Source organism: Myxocyprinus asiaticus, chromosome 19 (assembly GCF_019703515.2).
Source record: "Myxocyprinus asiaticus isolate MX2 ecotype Aquarium Trade chromosome 19, UBuf_Myxa_2, whole genome shotgun sequence".
Lineage (NCBI taxonomy): Eukaryota > Metazoa > Chordata > Actinopteri > Cypriniformes > Catostomidae > Myxocyprinus > Myxocyprinus asiaticus.
Genome location: NC_059362.1, coordinates 5,007,423 through 5,027,281, shown reverse-complemented (window position 1 = coordinate 5,027,281; position 19,859 = coordinate 5,007,423). Strand labels below are relative to the sequence as shown.

The window sequence follows — 19,859 nt, the reverse complement described above, 5'->3', positions numbered from 1 at the left end:
TGGGAGATTTCAAATGCTGCTGGCAAAAGCTTATATTAACAACATCTGTCTCTGTCACAAATATTCAATTACCACAGGGCAATTTCCTTATGCACAATGGAGAGCCGTTTGTATGTCTGATGAAATCATTCATTTATTTATCTGATTTTCATAAACCTAAAGATGAGGACATGATCATGAATTATTTCATTAACACACAAATTTCTCTGCAATGTTCTGCTGGGAAACCCTGGGTCCAGTCAATTTGACACATGCCACCTACCTAAACATTGTTGCAGACAAGGTACACCCCTTTATGGCAATGGTTTTCCCAGATGGCAGTGGCCTCTTTCATCAGGATAATGCACCCTGCCACACTGCACACATTGTTTGGGAATGGTTTGAGGAACATGACGAAGAGTTCAAGGTGTTGCCTTGGCCTCCAAACTCACCAGATCTCAATCTGACTGAGCATCTGTGGGATGTGCTGGACCAACTAGTCCGATCCTGGGCAGCTCCACCTCCAAACTTAAAGGATTTGAAGGATCTGCTGCTAATGTCTTGGTGCCAGATACCACAGGACACCTTCAGGGGACTTGTAGAGTCCATGCCTTGGAGCGTTGGCGCTGTTTTCGTGGCACACGGAGGACCAACAGCATATTAGGCAGGTGGTCATAATGTTTTGGCTCATTAGTGTACCTAATCGAAATAACAGCTTTTTTAATGAGGTGCTATCAAAACATGACTTTCTTTATAAGCAAGATAAGGAGGGATCGCAAAACTAGTGTAATGACACTGTCTGTAAGAAACTTTATGGCCAAATAAAAAGCATTAAAATCAATATGATACTCAAAATGTTGCTTAAATTTACATCACCAGAAAACTGTGCACAGTGAATATATTGTTAATATTTAATACATTAGCCCTGATTTTGATATAACCCAGCCCCAGTCTGTACATGTGTGTTCCTTCAAACGTCAAACATATTAAAAAGACCCGATGCCTGTTGCTTGTACTGGTCCATAGATAACTGTGTGTGCGTGTGTAGCCCCAGGGACCATTACAAACACACAGCTCAGGTGATGTGTGTTGTGAGGTCACCTGGCACACATCAAAGATGGAAATTTCAAAGCTTCTTTTTGAGTGTTTATCAGGGGGTATACAGTATGTGAGTGTGTGTGTGTTTGTATAACCTCTGCTCCTGTGAGTATCTTGGAATTTTCCTGTGAATGTCATTAATAGCAAAAGAAAGGCAGAGAAGTATGTGGAAAAATTTAGGTAACTGGTTGGTGTGTGGAGGTGTTATTATAAACCAGCTCTATAAACACATTAGGAATATGATGGACAGTCAGACAGTGCTACCAAAACAAATATATATACATATATACATATATATATATATATATATATATATATATATATATATATATATATATATATATATAAATACACACACACACACACACAGGTGGCCAAAAGTTTGGAATGTTGTACAGATTTTGCTGTTTTGGAAGGAAATTAGTGCTTTAATTCACCAAAGTTGCATTCAACTGATCACAAAGTATAGTCAGGACATTACTTATGTAAAAAAACAGCACCATCACTATTTGAAAAAAGTCATTTTTGATCAAATCTAGACAAGCCCCATTTCCAGCAGCCATCACTCCAACACCTTTAAATTGCTAATTTGGTACTAGAAAATCACTTGCCATTATATCAAACACAGCTGAAAGCTATGTGGTTTGTTAAATGAAGCTTAACATTGTCTTTATGTTTGTTTTGTGTTGCCACAGTATGCAATAGACTGGGATATCTTAAGGTCAAATTAGGTCAAAAATGGCAAAAAAGAAACAGCTTTCTCTAGAAACTCATCAGTCAATCATTGTTTTGAGGAATGAAGGCTATACAATGCTTGAAATTGCCAAAAGACTGAAGATTTCATACAAAGGTGTACACCACAGTCTTCAAAGACAAAGGACAACTGGCTCTAACAAGGACAGAAAGAGATGTGGAAGTCCAGATGTACAACTAAACAAGAGGATAAGTACATCAGAGTCTCTAGTTTGAGATAGACACCTCACATGTCCTCAGCTGACAGCTTCACTGAATTCTACCCGCTCAACACCAGTTTCATGTACAACAGTAAAGAAAAGACTCAAACTTTTGGCCGCCAGTGTGTGTGTGTGTGTGTGTGTGTGTGTGTGTATACAGTGCATCCGGAAAGTATTCACAGCGCTTCACTTTTTCCACATTTTGTTATGTTACAGCCTTATTCCAAAATAGGTTAAATTCATTATTTTCCTCAAAATTCTACAAACAATACCCCATAATGACAATATGAAAGAAGTTTGTTTGAAATCTTTGCAAATTTATTAAAAATAAAAAACAAAAATCACATGTACATAAGTATTCACATTCTTTGCCATGACACTCAAAATTGAGCTCAGGTGCATCCTGTTTCCACTGATCATCCTCGAGATGTTTCTACAACTTGATTGGAGTCCACCTGTGGTAAATTCAGCTGATTGGACATGATTTGGCTATATAAGGTCCCACAGTTAACAGTGCATGTCAGAGCACAAACCAAGCCATGAAGTCCAAGGAAATGTCTGTAGACCTCCAAGACAGGATTGTATCGAGGCAGAGATCTGGGGAAGGGTACAGAAACATTTCTGCAGCATTGAAGGTCCCAATGAGCACAGTGGCCTCCATCATCTGTAAATGGGAGAAGATTGGAACAACCAGGACTCTTCCTAGAGCTGGCCGCCCGGCCAAACTGAGCGATCAGGGGAGAAGGGCCTTAGTCAGGGAGGTGACCAAGAACCCGATGGTCACTCTGACAGAGCTCCAGCCTTTGTCTGTGGAGAGAGGAGAACCTTCCAGAAGAACAACTATCTCTGCAGCACTCCACCAATCAGGCCTGTATGGTAGAGTGGCCAGACGGAAGCCACTCCTCAGTAAAAGGCACATGACAGCCCGCCTGGAGTTTGCCAAAAGGCACCTGAAGGACTCTCAGACCATGAGAAACAAAATTCTCTGGTCTGATGAAACAAATATTGAACATTCATGTCTGGAGGAAACCAGGCACCACTCATCACCTGGCCAATACCAGCCCTACAGTGAAGCATGGTGGTGGCAGCATCATGCTGTGGGGATGTTTTTCAGCGGCAGGAACTGGGAGACTAGTCAGGATCGAGGGAAAGATGAATGCAGCAATGTACAGGGACATCCTTGATGAAAACCTGCTCCAGAGCACTCTGGACCTCAGAGTGGGGTGAAGGTTCATCTTCCAACAGGACAACGACCCTAAGCACACAGCCAAGATAACAAAGGAGTGGCTCCGGGACAACTCTGTGAATGTCCTTGAGTGGACCAGCCAGAACCCAGACTTGAACCCGATTGAACATCTCTGGAGAGATCTGAAAATGGCTGTGCACCGACACTCCCCATCCAACCTGATGGAGCTTGAGAGATCCTGCAAAGAAGAATGGGAGAAACTGCCCAAAAATAGGTGTGCCAAGCTTATAGCATCATACAAAAAAAGACTTGAGGCTGTAATTGGTGCCAAAGGTGCTTCAACAAAGTATTGAGCAAAGGCTGTGAATACTTATGCACATGTGATTTTTTTCATTTTTTTTTTTTTTTTATAAATTTGCAAAGATTTCAAACAAACTTCTTTCACATTGTCATTATGGGGTATTGTTTGTAGAATTTTGAGGAAAATAATGAATTTAATCCATTTTGGAATAAGACTGTAACATAACAAAATGTGGGAAAAGTGAAGCGCTGTGAATACTTTCCAGATGCACCGTATATATATATATATATATATATATATATATATATATATATATATATATATATATATAGCTATTTTACAATTACTTCAAATGGCTCTTCCAATCAGAATTAATAATATATTATTGTTTTGAGAGTTTTGGTTTTAACCAAAAATTGGCTGTCTGCACTGATGCCAGACTTATTCGTTTTATATAAACATTATCTTTCTGTTCACGTCCATCAAGTTCCTAATAAAGAGAAAAAAATTACAGTAAATGAGATGAAGAAACTTTCATTTGTAAATTTTAATGAAAAAAATATTATGAAAAAAGTATTACATGGTTATGAAACTTCAAAGCATTGGATTTTCATAGAAATAGATTTGTGTTTTGGATAAACACAACAGAACCATCTATTATTATCAGATTAATTACAGGGCATACCAGGCTTATAGAGTTAAATAATCAGTTTTCTCAAAAATGAAATTTCATTCTTCACAAAATAAACAATTATGCCGATGCCCATAAGAAACATTTGCTTTGTATAGCACATACTAAAAGTTGACCGAGGTGGTGGAAAAGACCAGTAACTGATTAATTGGTTAAAAAAAAATTATTATAGAATTATAAAAGATTTTCTTAGTTATTTCTTACTATGACAGGCACAGACAGAGTCTAATAGAGCCTAAAATGAATAAAATCCTAGACAAACTTTATTGTTTAACCAAAATGAAGATTTGGTGTATAAAATGCAACTTAAATATAAACAAGACAGAAACACACCAGGGACTCTCATTTTGAAATGACAGAGACTTGGCTCTGTTACAATTAGGGGTTGCATAGACTAGTGGACTATAACTAATGTAGTCAACACTGTCAGCCTGAAGTCAACTAGTCACTTTCCACATGATTTACACTGATGAGCCAAAATATTATGACTGCTCACAGGTGAAGTGAATAATGTTGATTATCTCCTAACAAGGCCACATGTCAAGGTCTGGGTAGATTAGTAACCGAACAATCAGTTCTCATAGTCAAAGTGTTGAATGCAGGAGAAATGGTCAGGAGTAAAGACCTGAGTGACCTTTCATAGTAAAATTAGTTGCAATTGTTGCATAGTCAAAAAGCTCTTCATTGTCTCTGTAAACAAGAATACAAAAGATAAAACTAAAGTTGATGTAATTTTGTTCAAATTTAATTTTAACTAATTACTAATAACTAATTTTGAAATAGTTAAAAATGTGCTGCACATTAAAAACGCTTCTCCAGTTTTTTTCTGGGTCAAAAATAGTCTTCGGTGATGGCTGATGTGCATAATCATTTTGATTATAGGAGCATCTGATGCCAAACCAGGCAAGTTTGTTTCCTAATCTCAGTTTAATGAGACAGACATGTGATCCGCTCTGCACTATCCTGTCAACAGAGCTCACATATCGAGGGAAGCCTAATTGACGCGTCGCATGCACCTGCATGTTTCAGTAGGATGGAGCAGAGCGCTTGTCGTGTGTGATTCTCGATGGATCGCACAACCCTCACATGAAACCAGTCTTTAAGCACCCCACGCTCATCATGTTCCAGATGAGAAGCATATTTAGCGCTTATAAAATGGCAAAAGCAAGATAAATTTGAATATCATATAATTTGCTTCACAAAATTTTTTAATGCAGGAAAAACCCTATTCTCACAAAAGCAGAGGATTTAACAGTGGATTTAATATTTTAAAATGTATAACAAGAAAACAAACTGGCATGGCAGCCATCTCTCTTCACAGAGGGTCTCTGTCCTTTACAGACTCAAAAGTCCAGCTGAAATATATCGATCAATTGCACAATTGACACTCAATTGGATTGGAAGCATGCTTCAAAAGTTTAATAATAATAAAAATAATATTAATAACTAGTTTTTTTTAACGGACTTCTCCTCCAATCCCACAGTCTCCCTGTGCCTCCCCTGCAGTGCCCTTGGGAGGTACACCTCACACTTTGGGAAAAACTGGTCTAGATGACTGAGTCAGAGCATCTCAGAGCATGGCCTCCAAATTCCCTAGATCTCAATCCGATTGAGCATCTGTGGGATGTGCTGGACCAACAAGTTCGATCCACAGTGGCTCTACCTTGCAACTTACAGGACTTGAAGGATCTGTTGCGAATGTCTTGGTGCAAGATACCACAGGACACATTCAGGGGTCTTGTAGAGTCCATACCTTGCCGAATGGTGCTGTTTTGGCGGCAAGCGGTGGACCAACAGCATATTACGCAGGTCGTCATAATGTTTTGGCTCATTAGTGTACAAAACGCGTCTGTATGAAATACAGCGGGTGGCGGATTTCCGAACCGTAGGATGGCAAGGGAAGTCTCATTCATATTACAGAGGAAAGCTCTACCTTATTTGTTAGGATTAGGTTTATATATATATATATATATATTCTCTGACCAATCAGGTAGCGCTTTCCTGATGAAGTGATTTTTAACATGATCATCACAACATCTGACCTGTTCGCTACTTCAAGAATGCGATTCAGTGACAATTAGAAAAGCGCCTCAAGTTGGAGTGCAATGACATAACAGAATGCGTCCCCATTCTGCATGCTAGATCCCGTGTCCACTCGTAATAATTAGGGATGTGCATGGTTACCATTTTTGACATTCAATTAACTGTGAGGTTTCACGAATGGTTAATAATTTTTTCGTCAGGAGTCGGGATGCAGGGATAAAGAATGTTTATTTCAATGGAATTTCCTCAAACACTACTCAAAATGGCAGCAGATAAAGTGCAGAGTGAGCTTTGAGCCTAAATAGCACAATACATAGATCTTCAAATGATAAAATCACTCATATTAAAGTCAAACAAAAATAATCAAACTGCCAATACAGTGTATGTGCTCTGCCCCGGCAGGTTAACATTTAACCTGCAGCGAACGCAAGTATTGTCATGTGCATGGAGTTAGACTGCTGCGGATAAATTGCCTCTTCGGGGTGGAATCATATTTAATGGTGCAACAGTCACATGAAGTCTGCAGAATGCAGCAAAATGAATTAAACACAACCCAGGTGTTTCGAGATGCATTTATAAAAATTATTTTTAACATTACTTGATTTCTAAAAATGCGGCGATCCTGCACTAGACGCTGAAAGAAAAACAGCGAGATTCAGCAAAACAGTCAAAGATGTGCGTCCAGCGCGTGCTGACTGTACATAGAAAAACAGCGCAGATGCAGAGAAAAGCATGTTTGAGCAGCCCCTAATCAGCTCTATATTTGAAAAACTAACCCAAACGGAAAACGAGACGTTTGTCGGAACTCGTCGAGTTAGGCTCAGATTAAGACCTCTATTGCACGTGTAGAGTAACTGAATAGTGATTTTGATATTCAGGGGCAGTGGTGGCTCTGGGTTACTGATCAGAAGCTCAGGGGTTCAAGCCCCAGTACTGCCAAGATGCCACTGTTGGGCCCTTGAGCAAGGCCCTTGACCCTATCTGCTCCAGGGGCGCCGTATCATGGCTGACTCTGCACTCTGACCCCAGCTTAGCTGGGATATGTGAAAAAAAGAATTTCACTGTATATGTGCAAATGTATAATGTGTGATAAATAAATAAAATTATTAATTATTAATTATTAATATTCGAATAGTGGCGCGTCGAACGGTTAAGCAATTGTTGACTTTCCGAGCATATCGCTAGCAATCATCTGTACATGCGGCTGCAAGAGGAGGAACCAATAGCATATATATACAGGTAGCTCAGGCTACACTAAAATATGTTCAGACACTTATGTTAACTTTTAGCTTCGTTATAGCTCGAAGTATACCTACCTAATGTGCACATTTCTAATAAAAAGGTGCTCACAAGGAAATAACATAATAGTTGATGTTTATTCCATTCGATGACGTCAGTGATTGTTTTTATTTCACCTCTAGAGGCTACTGTTATACCAATATATCAGTCTACCTTTAGACCATACAGCTTCTAAAATATTCTTGAAAGTAAAACAATATTTTATTAGCAAGAGTTGTATATTAGTCTAATAACCAGTGATGGGAGTAACATGTTACAAAGAAGGGAAGACCAATTTCAATTTAATCATACAATTTTATCTTATGTGTAATGCTACAACTGCCCAGCCTCAGACTTGATGAAATTCTGTTTGCTAGCTACCAGTGACAGTGTAAGAGCTTTTCACCAACAACTTATAATGATATTAGTAAATTGGACGTTGAAAAGGTTGCTATTTAATTAAATAAATATGTAGTCTGTATGTGCCTCATGCTAAAAAGTGAATTAGCGCTCTGCCTGCAGTCATCTGCTACAAACGATGCTCATGATGGTGTTTTCAGTGTAGGAGCCAAGGATCTCTAAATGGTAAGAGCACTTTGTGTCTTCATGACTGCACAACACCGGCTCCACACATTCACAAGCACCCACATTTAAAGCGCTGCACATGCAAACTACACATTATCTCATTAAATTACAACTTTTATTAAATAATCTCACTAGGACATGATGTGATTTTAACTTGTGCGCTGAATGTTTACGGAATGACGGATGTCAGATGGTTTCGGATTTTGGTCTCTGAGCATTTTTACGAGCACGAGTACAGGTACATGAGTGTATTGGACTCAATACTGATATCAGAATCCCTAGTATAAACAGTGTACTAAAGCACTAAATAAACTTCCATCTCTGTGTCAAAGTCGAAACGTGGAGACTTACATCTCAAGTAAACACACACACGTGCACACGTCACTCATTCACACTCACACAATAATAACTTGGAGGACAAAGGTTTTACTCACCCAAATGATACTATGGCTAAAACCAGTAACAGCCAACGCAAAATGAGCAAACATTCACCCTACGAGCATTTTCAATGCATATACATTGAGTAATTAATTTCTGTCAAAATGGCTGGATGCTATAATACCCACTTTAACACAGAGACCAGAATGGTTTTATCCAAGGCAAACAAGGATTTCACAACATCAGAAGAGTGCAGAATATCGCTGAACATCAAAGAGTTTGTTTGACATTCACAAAAGAGCTTTTGAATGGCTTCAATGGGCCTTTCTTTTAAAAAGCTTAAGAGATTTGGATGTGGTTGTTCTATAAAAATCCTGTGGCTGCAGGGCTGATCAACAGCATGGTGTCAAAGTAATTTAACATGTCTAAAGGCTAGAGGCAAGAGCTCCTCAGTCCTCTTTATAATCACCATTGAACCTTTTGTTGAGTGCAAAATAGTCTTTCTGCGAGAGATATCTCACTCATCTAAACTGCTTTGGCACATCCATCCCTGCTTAGCTAAGTCTTATTGACATAGTTAAAAAGTATCAGATGTCCAGACTAATAATTTAAATTCTCTATCATATTGCTAAACAGAAAAAAATAAAATAAAATAAAAAATAAATAAAACTCATAACAGAGTTACTATACTCAATGTAAGTCAGCATTGCATACGTATGTAGATAACACCACAGGTGGAGGACACTGCCACAGCAAATTTTGATACTATTTATTTATTTATTTTTATCAAGAGAAGGTAGTCTTTTTTTTACCCGCATCCTGAATTGGTAAAATTAATATAAAAAAAAAATGGGTGAATCTCAACCGAAAAAAATAAATAAAATAAAGTAAAATGTACAGATACAGTAAATTAGAATTACATGAGATTTTTGGGGAAAATGTGCTTAAATTTTCATGAAAAGAATCTTACATCTTTTTAAAAAAAAAAAAAAAAAAAAGGCTTAATTTTGTTTATGCAGAATCTAATTTATGTAATTCATTGGCCCTTCACTTTGAAGTATGCAGCGCATGCTGACTACAGGCCTATATTTAATTAAATCATAGCCTTTGCAGTTCAGTAATCACAAAGACAACAGCGGTAAGGCTGGGCCTTATGACGACATATGCCATGCGGCAGTAGAAATGTGTCAACCAGTAGAGATTCTGCAGTACCATTTATACCACAGTTTATCTCTGGTGCGATTTAAAAAAATAAAACAAAACCCACCAACATTAGTCCAAATGTTTTAAATGGAATATCACACCACTTTATATTAGCTACACATTCAACAACACTCTAAGACAAATAAAAAGAAGGTATTCACTCATTTGTGAAGCATTTCATTCACTAAATTGTCAAAAATGTATATATGTTTTTTATATGGTTATGTGATATATATATATATATATATATATATATATATATATATATATATATATATATATTTTTTATTTTTTTTTTTTTATTTTTTTTTTGTTAAAACAAAAATAACTATGTTTATCATGATGTATACCATTACCGTGATATAAAATAACTTGTAGTCATACCGCCCACCCCTACGTACGGTGATTTCAATTTTGATAAATATGATATCCCCCCCCAAAAAAGCCTTCTTTTTGAATATATATTATTTGAAATATCTATTATTATCTTACTATATTTAAAATAGAAGGACAAAGCTTTGCATTTTCTAGGGATGCAACCATCAATAGGCCACCAATCTAGATCGACCGATCTTCATCTAAAATATGTTGTTGGTAATTCTAAGCATTCGCAAATTTACACTTTCAGACATGCTGTAATTCAGATGAATATGTTGGTGTGTCTTAAAAATGTTCATGCAATAGATGTATGAATTTTAAGGTGCCCATTTTCAAGAGTCATTACGGTAGTAATTCTGACTCGCTGTACAGTTAGACAGGGAGAGGACAAAGATACATCAGCACAAATCTAAGTATATGTGATGTAATGTGAGTTGCAACAGATGGTTTGTGGAGTAATAAAGACTCTGAGACATTCACTTTCAGTGTCAATCAAACATGCACACTCTCTCAATCTCTCATCATTCACTTATGCTGTGTTCCATTCAAGTCAGATGTGGGATATTCCTACTTGATATCTCTGATCTCCGACCATAAATGCATTCCATTGCAAGATGCTTGGAAGATGACGTTTAAGGAAACAAAACTGTAACGCTGTAACGCAGGTGTTTGACTGTCACCAGAGATGTCTCCTAGCAACCCAAATGATAACAATGCTGCAGTGCTAGCATTTGTGCTACAGGTGTACGATTATCAAAAGATAGTATAATGTATCATGTTTTGAACACCTGTCTCTGCTAACGTTTGTTAAACAAGCTTTAATGTCATGAAATGTAGGAACTTTGACTTATTTATCGATATTATTTAATAAAAGTGAATGTTTATCAATTATTTTGTACATCTTTCTGGGTGCCGACATGTTTGTGTGACGTCATGCACCTGCATCTTGGCTTAATCAGAGTTTAAAATTTCCGCACGACATTCCGAGTTGGAATTCCGAATTCAAGTAGCATTCCATTGCACTTTTCTTAGTAGGAAGTTGGAAAATCCGACTTTGAGTTGAATGGAATGCAGCATTATCCCAGCGTTATTTTTTTAGAGCCCCGATTTAAATCAGTTGTTTGTCGCAATACCTCTAACAACAGTTTAATACCATCTACACCGGATGCAAGCGTCGCATCGAGCAAAAGCAATAGAACCCCATTATAATCAATGATGCTGTCTACAAAGGCTTCTGAAAACAAAAGACAAGGAAAGCACAGGGCCCAGGTGGTGTTTCAACTGCTTGTCTAAAATCCTGTGCAAACCAGCTGGCCCCCATCTTCACACTGATTTTCAATAGATCACTGGAGCAGTGTGAAATCCCAACACTCAATCATCATTCCTGTCCCAAAGAAACCCAAAATCACAGGACTTAATGACTGCAGACCCGTCACTCTGATGTCTATGGTCATGAAATCATTTGAGAGACTGGTGTTGGCCCACATGAAGGACATCACAGGACCCTTTCTAGATCCCCTTCAATTTGCTTATTGAGCAAACAGGTCTGTGGATAATGCAGTCAACATGGGATTGCATCATATCCTGCAACATCTGGACTGACCAGGGACATATGCAAGGATTTTTGTGGACTTCAGTTTGGATTTCAACACCATCATCCCAGCTATTCTCCAGACTAAATTACACCAACTCTCTGTTCCCACGTCTATCTCGCAGTGGATTACCAGCTTTCTGACTAACAGGCAGCAGCTATCAGCACAGGTGCCCCCCATGGATGTGTGCTCTCCCCACTATACAAATCACTGCACCGCCAAGGACCCCTCTGTCAAGCTCCTGAAGTTTGCAGACAACACTACTGTCATCAGCCTCATCCAAGATGACAATGAGTCTGTATACAGAAGGGAGGTTGAACGGCTGGCTCACTGGTGTAGTCAAAACAACCTGGAGATGATTGTGGACTTTAGGAGGAACACCCCAACATTGACCCCCCTCACCATTCTAAATGCACTGTGGCAGCAGTGGAGTCATTCAGATTCCTGGGCACTACCATCTCACAGGATCTGAAGTGGGAGACCCACATTGACTCCACTGTGAAAAAGGCCCAGCAGAAGTTGTACTTCCTTCGTCAGTTGAGGAAGTTCAACCTGCCACAGGTGCCGCTGATACAGTTCTACTCAGCAGTCACGGAGTCTGTCCTCTGCACTTCAGTAACTGTCTGGTTTGGTGCAGCTACGAAATCGGATATCAGAAGACTACAAAGGACAGTTCGGACTGCTGAGAGGATTATCGGTTTCCCCCTGCCCTCCCTTCAAGAACTGTACACTTCCAGAGTGAGGAAAAAGACTGGAAAAATCACTCTGGACCCCACTCACCCTGCCCACTACCTTTTTGAACTGTTGCCTTTTGGCAGGCGCTACAGAACACTGAGTACCAGAATCGTCAGGCACAGGAACAGTTTTTTCCCTCAGGCTATCCATCTCATGAACAGTTAAAACTGCCCCATTGAGCAATAATTAATGTGCAATACACAACTTAGTCTGAATATTACATTCCCTTGCTTCTGTATATAACAGATTTGTATTTGTATATTGTACATACGTATGTGTGTGTGTGTGTGTGTATATATATATATTTGTCCTATTGTGTATATCTATATATACTTTATTTTCTATTCACTTTTTATTTTTATTCTATTGTTGTTATTATCTCTGTCTCGTTGTATTGTTTGTGCACTGGAAGCTCCTGTCACCAAGACAAATTCCTTGTATGTGTAAGCATACTTGGCAATAAAGCTGATTCTGAGATTTGTAAAATGTAAAATTGTAAAATGCAATTTGTAACATATTCCGTTAGATTACTCAAGGTCAGTATTGTAATCTAAATAATTTGGATTACTTCTTCAGCAGTAATTTGACTGTATCCCACAACACAATGCACTCAGTTTGATCTCTCATTTCCAGTGTGATGAAAAAACCAGAAGCGATATGAGCTGTGATTTTTCACTTGACTCTTTATTTGATCAGACCGACAAAGTTAAAGAAAATTTGCTATCACAAAATTAAATTAAAAAAGCAAAATATGCTGACAACTGGATGCTATTTGCAGAATTAAACACCTGCATAATGTAGTCATATGACAACAATTTAGCATATTACTGTCTAAAATGCTGATGGTGCATAATGCATTCTGTTTCACATGCTATTTTGAAAAGTAGCCACAGTATATATGTAACGGTTAAAGGTCGGGCAAGGAGGCGGTGGGAACCGGACGAACCATCAAAGTAATATTTAATGGCTCTCTCTCTCTCTCTGCTGCATCCGGCTGGTCTTTATCCCTCTCCTCGGATAATTAGCCCGATTGGGGGCCGGGCATGCGCACTCACGGCCCGGCCCCACCCTCCACCTCATCACACTATACTTTGCAGTATTCAGTATATAGTAAGCTAGTACTCCATTCTGAACACAGTCAGACACTCATATTTACTCCTTAATTTTCATCCTCAATACCTGGATTTTCTTTTCTGAATTTAAAGGCACAGTCCACTTCCACTAAACCAGTTTGTATTTATGTGAATGATGAGCTAATGTATATGCACAAAATACTCACCCCTATAGGCTGGAAAATCAGACCATCCACTTCATGGCTGACCTGAGAGGTGAAACTGCCCTCCAGCAGCTGCGGAAACACACACATTTCACATCACAAACCTACCAATAGATTAACTGCGACAGGAGAAAGTAACTTAACATACAAAAATTTACATTTGCATGAATTCATTAGTGTCTATCTTGATTCATTATTATAAAAACACTGAAAAGTGTTAACACTGTGACTCTTTGCTGCTATCAAAACATTGCTCTGTCTAAGCATCACACCAGCCCAACACAGCAACAGTGGCACAAACAATAATGCAAGTTTGGGCTGGACAATAGAACCTTAAATGTTACCAAAGGATATTCCCAAAGGATATTAGGATATTCCCAAAGGAAGTAAACATGGAATAGCGTTTGTAACAAAATCTTATTCTGTCTGGAAATTTGAGCATTTCCAAATGAAACCGGGTATATTAAATTTTATTTATTTATTTATTTTATTTGATTTTATGCATTTGAATTGACTGAATGGTGAAGTGTCAGCTGATGATGAAAAGGAAAGCCGTTTCAGAAATGGAGCAAGTTATAACTTTATTATTTTGATGAAATATTACAAAGATGCAGAAGAACACCAGGAACATGTTTTAAGTAAACAGGTCCAATTCATATTTGCCTTAAAAAATGTAGAGTGAGAAAGCCCTGTGGAACCATACATGAAAAACAAACAAAAAACAAAAAAACAGCTTAAACCAGCCAAAGGTGGTTTGCAGTTCTGGTTTGGAGTTGGTTTTAGGTGGTCTAGCTGGTCTCCCTGCCTGGCCAAGTTGAGAAGTGCATGACATTTTTACAAAACCAGGGAACCAGACCAGCCTGACCTGGAAAACTATCTTAGATGGTTCAAGCTGTTTATTTTTCTAGTGAGAAATAGCAAACACTATAATATGTAAACAATGAATTATAAAAGTTATCCAAGTAAGGGTACAAAAATAAAAAATGCATACCTTTTACACTGTGAAATTGAGTAAGCGGGCGCTGGAGCACTCAAGATCTAATGTTTTCATTAAGTGAAGACAGCTGCCGTAAATGCATTCTCGTCTAATAAATGTTTCAAGACCTGGAGTCTGTTTGTGTTTAAACTGATCTTCAGCAAGAATGTTCTGTACACAACTAAAGGAGATGTCAGAGACCTTGGTTTCTGTAAACTGAACACAGTTTGAGTTCTTTAATGATAATCTGTCCTCAACTGAATGTGCTCCTAAATGACCTTACTCACTACAGACACTTTATTATAGAACTGCTGCATACAGGGCTACAGCAGGGTCTTAAAAGGGATAGGTCACCCAAAAATGAAAATTGTCATCATTTACTCAGCCCTATGTTGTTCCAAACTTGTATTACTTTCTTTTTTTCTGTGGAACAGAAAAGCAGACATTTTGAAGAATGTACTCTTTGCTTTTTTCCATACAATTACAATGAATAGAGACTGAAGCTTTCAAGCTTCAAAAAAGAACATAAAAGCACCATAAAAGTCATATAAAATGAGTCCATCCAATTTGCGAGCTAAATTTCAAGTCTGATTAGGAACGGTTTTGGTTTCTTAACACTTCAATTAATGATTATTTAAGTAATTTTTGGTTGTCAATGGGGAAGATTATCAGTGAATAATGACTTGAAAGCCTAATTGAAACCCTTCTGTCTATCTGTCAGTGGATTACCAGCTTTCTGATGGACAGGCAGCAGCTTGTGAGACAGGGGAAACTCACTTCCAGCACCTGTACAATCAGCACTGGTGCCCCCCAGGGATGTGTGCTCTCCCCACTACACCAATGACTCAAAACGGTGGAGATGATTGTGGACTTTAGGAGGAACACCCCAACACTGACCCCCCTCACCATTCTAAACAGCACTGTGGCAGCAATGGAGTCATTCGGGTTCCTGGGCACTACCATCTCACAGGACCTGAAGTGGGAGACCCATATTGACTCCATTGTGAAAAAGGCCCAGCAGAGGTTGTACTTCCTTCGCCAGCTGAGGAAATTCAACCTGCCACAGGGTGCTGCTGATACAGTTCTACTCAGCAGTCATGGAGTCTGTCCTCTGCACTTCAGTAACTGTCTGGTTTGGTTCAGCTACGAAATCAGACATCAGAAGACTACAAAGGACAGTTTGGACTGCTGAGAGGATTATTGGTTGCCCCCTGCCCCCCCTTCAAGAACTATACACTTCCAGAGTGAGGAAAAAGGCTGGAAAAATCACTCTGGACCCCACTCACCCTGCCCACTACCTTTTTGAACTGTTGCCTTCTGGCCGACGCTTCAGAGCTCTGAGCACCAGAACCGTCAGGCACAGGAACAGTTTTTTCCCTCAGGCTATTCATCTCATGAACAGTTAAATTGCCCCATTGAGCAATAACTATGTGCATTACACAGTTTAGTCTTTCTTTTATTTATCCAACCTCTTCTGCCATTTCATTCCTCTGAAAAAAAAGAAAGAAAAAAAAAACATTTGCACTGTACATAACAGATTTGTATTTACACTGTACATAACAGATTGTATTAGATTTGCACTACCCATGTGTATGTGTGTGTGTACATATGTATGGAGTGGTGGTAGTGTAGTGGACTAAAGCACTGAACTGGTAAGCAAAAGGTTGTTGGTTCAATCCCCACAGCCACCACCATTGTGTCCTTGAGCAAGGCACTTAACTCCAGGTTGCTCCAGGGGGATTGTCCTGGTAATAAGGGCACTGTAAGTTGCTTTGGATAAAAGCGTCTGCCAAATGCATAAGTGTGTGTGTATAATTCTTTTTATTTATTATTATTATCTATATCTTGCTGCTCTTTTTGTATTGTTGTACACTGGAAGCTCCTATCACCAAGACAAATTCCTTGTATGTGTAAGCATACTTGGCAATAAAGCTCATTCTGATTCTGATTCATTGTAAAAACAAAACAAAACACACAACCAGTACAGTCTTTAAAATGTCTCCTTTTGTGTTCCATGTAAGACAAAGTCATAAGTAATATAGTTTTGGAACAATATGTGGGTGTGTAAATTATGATAGAATTTTCTTTCCTTTTTTTTAAAGTGAATATTCATTTTGAGAAATGTTCTAGCCTCTAATGAAGCACGGCTCTCCACTCCACATTAGCTGCCTTATTTCCTCATTTAATCTCTCAGAAACACACACAAGCATCTGCTCTGCCGTATAAAGCATCTCAGTGTGTTAAAATTCCAGTCAGTTAGGCAGTCTGCTGCAAACAGCATCTTTCATACCTAATAAAACTTACCCTCAAAGCTGAGTCACTGCAGTCTTTTCAATATTATTACCTGTTTTTACAGTCTGCTCAGGTTAGTGGCCAGTTAAAAACACTCTTGTCTGTATCTGACCCTGTTAATGAGTTTATTAACACTTAATGAGTTCATTTACTCCAGTTAATTATTTCAAAGTCTTGCCTGTGAGATGAAATGTTTACTGTGGAGAGAGAATTGAATAGTGAGGAACAGGTTGTTAATGGCTGGGCAATGCCACTATCATTGCACTCTATGCTCTTTTGTCTTGAGCACTATAAAGTTGCATTACATTTTGTACTTTTTTTTCATTTGTTCTATTTTGTTTGTTCTTTTTCTGTAAATTTTTTCTCTTTTGTTTGATCTTTCTTTCATTTGTTCTCAATTGTTTTCATTGTAAAGGGATATTTGATATCTTAAATACTGTTGCCATGGCAACGCATTAATTGTTATTATTCCTTTCTTCCTATATTTAGGAGTTTTTGAGGCACCTGTCATGCTTAAAATGTCATGAAATTTTGCACACACATCAGATTCGTTGGCCATTAAAGCTGGGCAAAAGTTCACGCATGGGTGTGATGGGTGTGTAAGACTACCTCTGTAGCACCCCTATTTTAACCTAAAGTCACCACAATTAGTACATATATAGATCTCATTAAGCCGCACAACTTTCATAATTATAGTTATTAGCTCCGCCCGACAGGAAGTTGGCCATTTTGGATTTTTTGAATATTGCAGTCTCTGAACTTTTAAATACTCCTCCTAGGGGATTCATGATACTGTCACCATATTATGCCAAGACACTGAAGATGCTAAATTGTGAACAGATCTTTGATATATTGAACGATTTTTGATATATCGAACAGTGTTGCCATGGCAAGGCATTAAATTAATGGTGAAAAATGGGAAAAAGGAAGTGTCTCATATATTCTGTGTACAATGTGTGATTTCGATAAATATTTAGATGTATGTTTAGTCTTGGGGGCTAATCACATGGATTTGACTATTTTGGGTCACGGTCAAAGCGCCACCACCTGGCAGCAGGGAGTGTGGCTCTTACAACAGACTTTAAAACAGTCCTCTTATATTTACCCAAATTGCTTCAAAACTGTTTAGATTAATGTCAAATGCCAAATGAATGTGTCCACCTAGTATTGTTTTCCGAAAGCCACCGGGTGGAAATGGACTCATGGTGTTTGGGCCCATCATTGCTGCTTGCAGCTATATTTTCTTTTGGGTTTTTTTTCCATCCATTCTCTTGTTCTTTTTAGTTTGTTCTCTTTTTTGTTTCATTTGTTCTCTCTCTATTTTGTTTGTTCTTTTTTGTCTGTTTTCTTGACCTTTTTTTATTTTTTCATTTCAATTTCCCTTCGTTTTCTTTTGGTTTGTTTTTCATCTGTTCTCATTCTTTTTTCATTTGTTCTCTTTTTTGTTGTTTCATTTGTTCTTTCTCTATTTTGTCCATTCTCTTGTTCTTTTTTTTCATTTGTTCTGTCTTTTCTTTCATGTTTTATTTTGTTTGATCTTTTACTGTTCATTTACTTTTTTCTCTCTCTTTTGTTTGTTCTTTCTTTCATTTGTTCTCTCTTTTGTTTTCATTTGTTTTATTCCATTTGTTTTCTTTTGTTTTTCATCTGTTATCTTGTTCTTTTTTAATTTGTTCTTTCTCTATTTTGTTTGTTCTTTTTCGTCCATTCTTTTATTTTTTCCTTTGTTCTATTTCCTTTGTTCTTTTTCCATTCATTTTATTTTGTTTTTTTTCTTCATTTTTGTCCTCTCTTTTGTTTGTTCTTTCGTTTTCATTTGTTCTATTTTGTTTCTTTTTCCATTCGTTTTCTTTTTTCATCCATTCTTTTGTTATTTTTTCATTTGTTCTCTTTTTTGTGGTTTCATTTGATCTTTCTCCGTTTCATTTGTTATTTTTCATCCGTTCTCCTATTCTTTTTTATTTTTTCCTTTGTTCTCTCTCCTTTTTTTCCTTTGTTCTATTTCATTTGTTCTTTTTCATTCATTTTCTTTTGTTTTTTCCTTCATTTTTGTTCTCTATTTTGTTTGTTCTTTCTTTCATCTGTTCTCTTTTGTTCTTAACATTTTTTCTCTTTTTCATTTGTACCATTGTTCTTTCTGTTTGTTTGCCATTTGTCTTTTGTTTGTTCATTCTTTTATTTTTTTTATTTGTTATAGTGAACATAACTTTAACTGAAACCTAAGTTTTGCCGGAGAAAAGTGTTCCAGAAGTTCCAGAAATTAAGACAGAATTTCAGAACAATATTATTGTCGCATAATAATATTCTAAGGAAAACAAATATAAAAATAAAAAAATGCTATCAACAGTATTATTATAAAATAAAAGAATGAATACAACATAACAGCTTCTACAATCAGCCCATTATCAAAACAATATTACTTGTATCACAATACTTTATTAATATTTATTAAGACATTAAGGTAATGTCTTAACAGAAAAAAGTTGTCTACGAGAGACTAATTTATATCATAATGACCAACAAGGATTATCATATTTATGATCAAAATATCCATTAAGAGCTATGTAAATGTAACACACTGTATATAGGTATACATATTACAGAGATGTTTTGAAAGTCAATCCCCATGCTGAGGAGACTGTTGAAGTATTTTCAAGAGGATTCAAGACAGGAAGAGACATCAGTGCTCATGAAAACTGGTTAAGGCTTCATATCTGATAGAATCCTTTGTTCATTTATATGTGAGTGAACAGACCACAGACAATACACAGCCATTCTGCACTGAGTGCTGCAGATAATCTTTTTCCATTCTGCTGTACATTCTCTCTTTCTTTAGTTTCTTTATTCTGTCCGGCTTTCTTTAGTTTCTGCACTCTCTTTTGTTTGTTCTTTTGTTAGTTTACTATTTCTCTTAT

The 19,859-nt window shown here is 37.5% G+C and overlaps 1 protein-coding gene across 2 annotated transcripts in view; it reads right to left on the bottom strand.

Moving 5' to 3' along the window:
• The window catches only part of LOC127409895 (mRNA-capping enzyme), a 202,020-nt gene that overhangs the window by 61,188 nt on the left and 120,973 nt on the right, over positions 1-19,859 (bottom strand). For both annotated transcript variants that reach the window (XM_051644849.1, XM_051644850.1), the window contains one exon: positions 13,680-13,748. In XM_051644849.1, the coding sequence (XP_051500809.1) occupies positions 13,680-13,748 (69 nt within the window). The remainder of the gene's footprint in view (positions 1-13,679; positions 13,749-19,859) is intronic.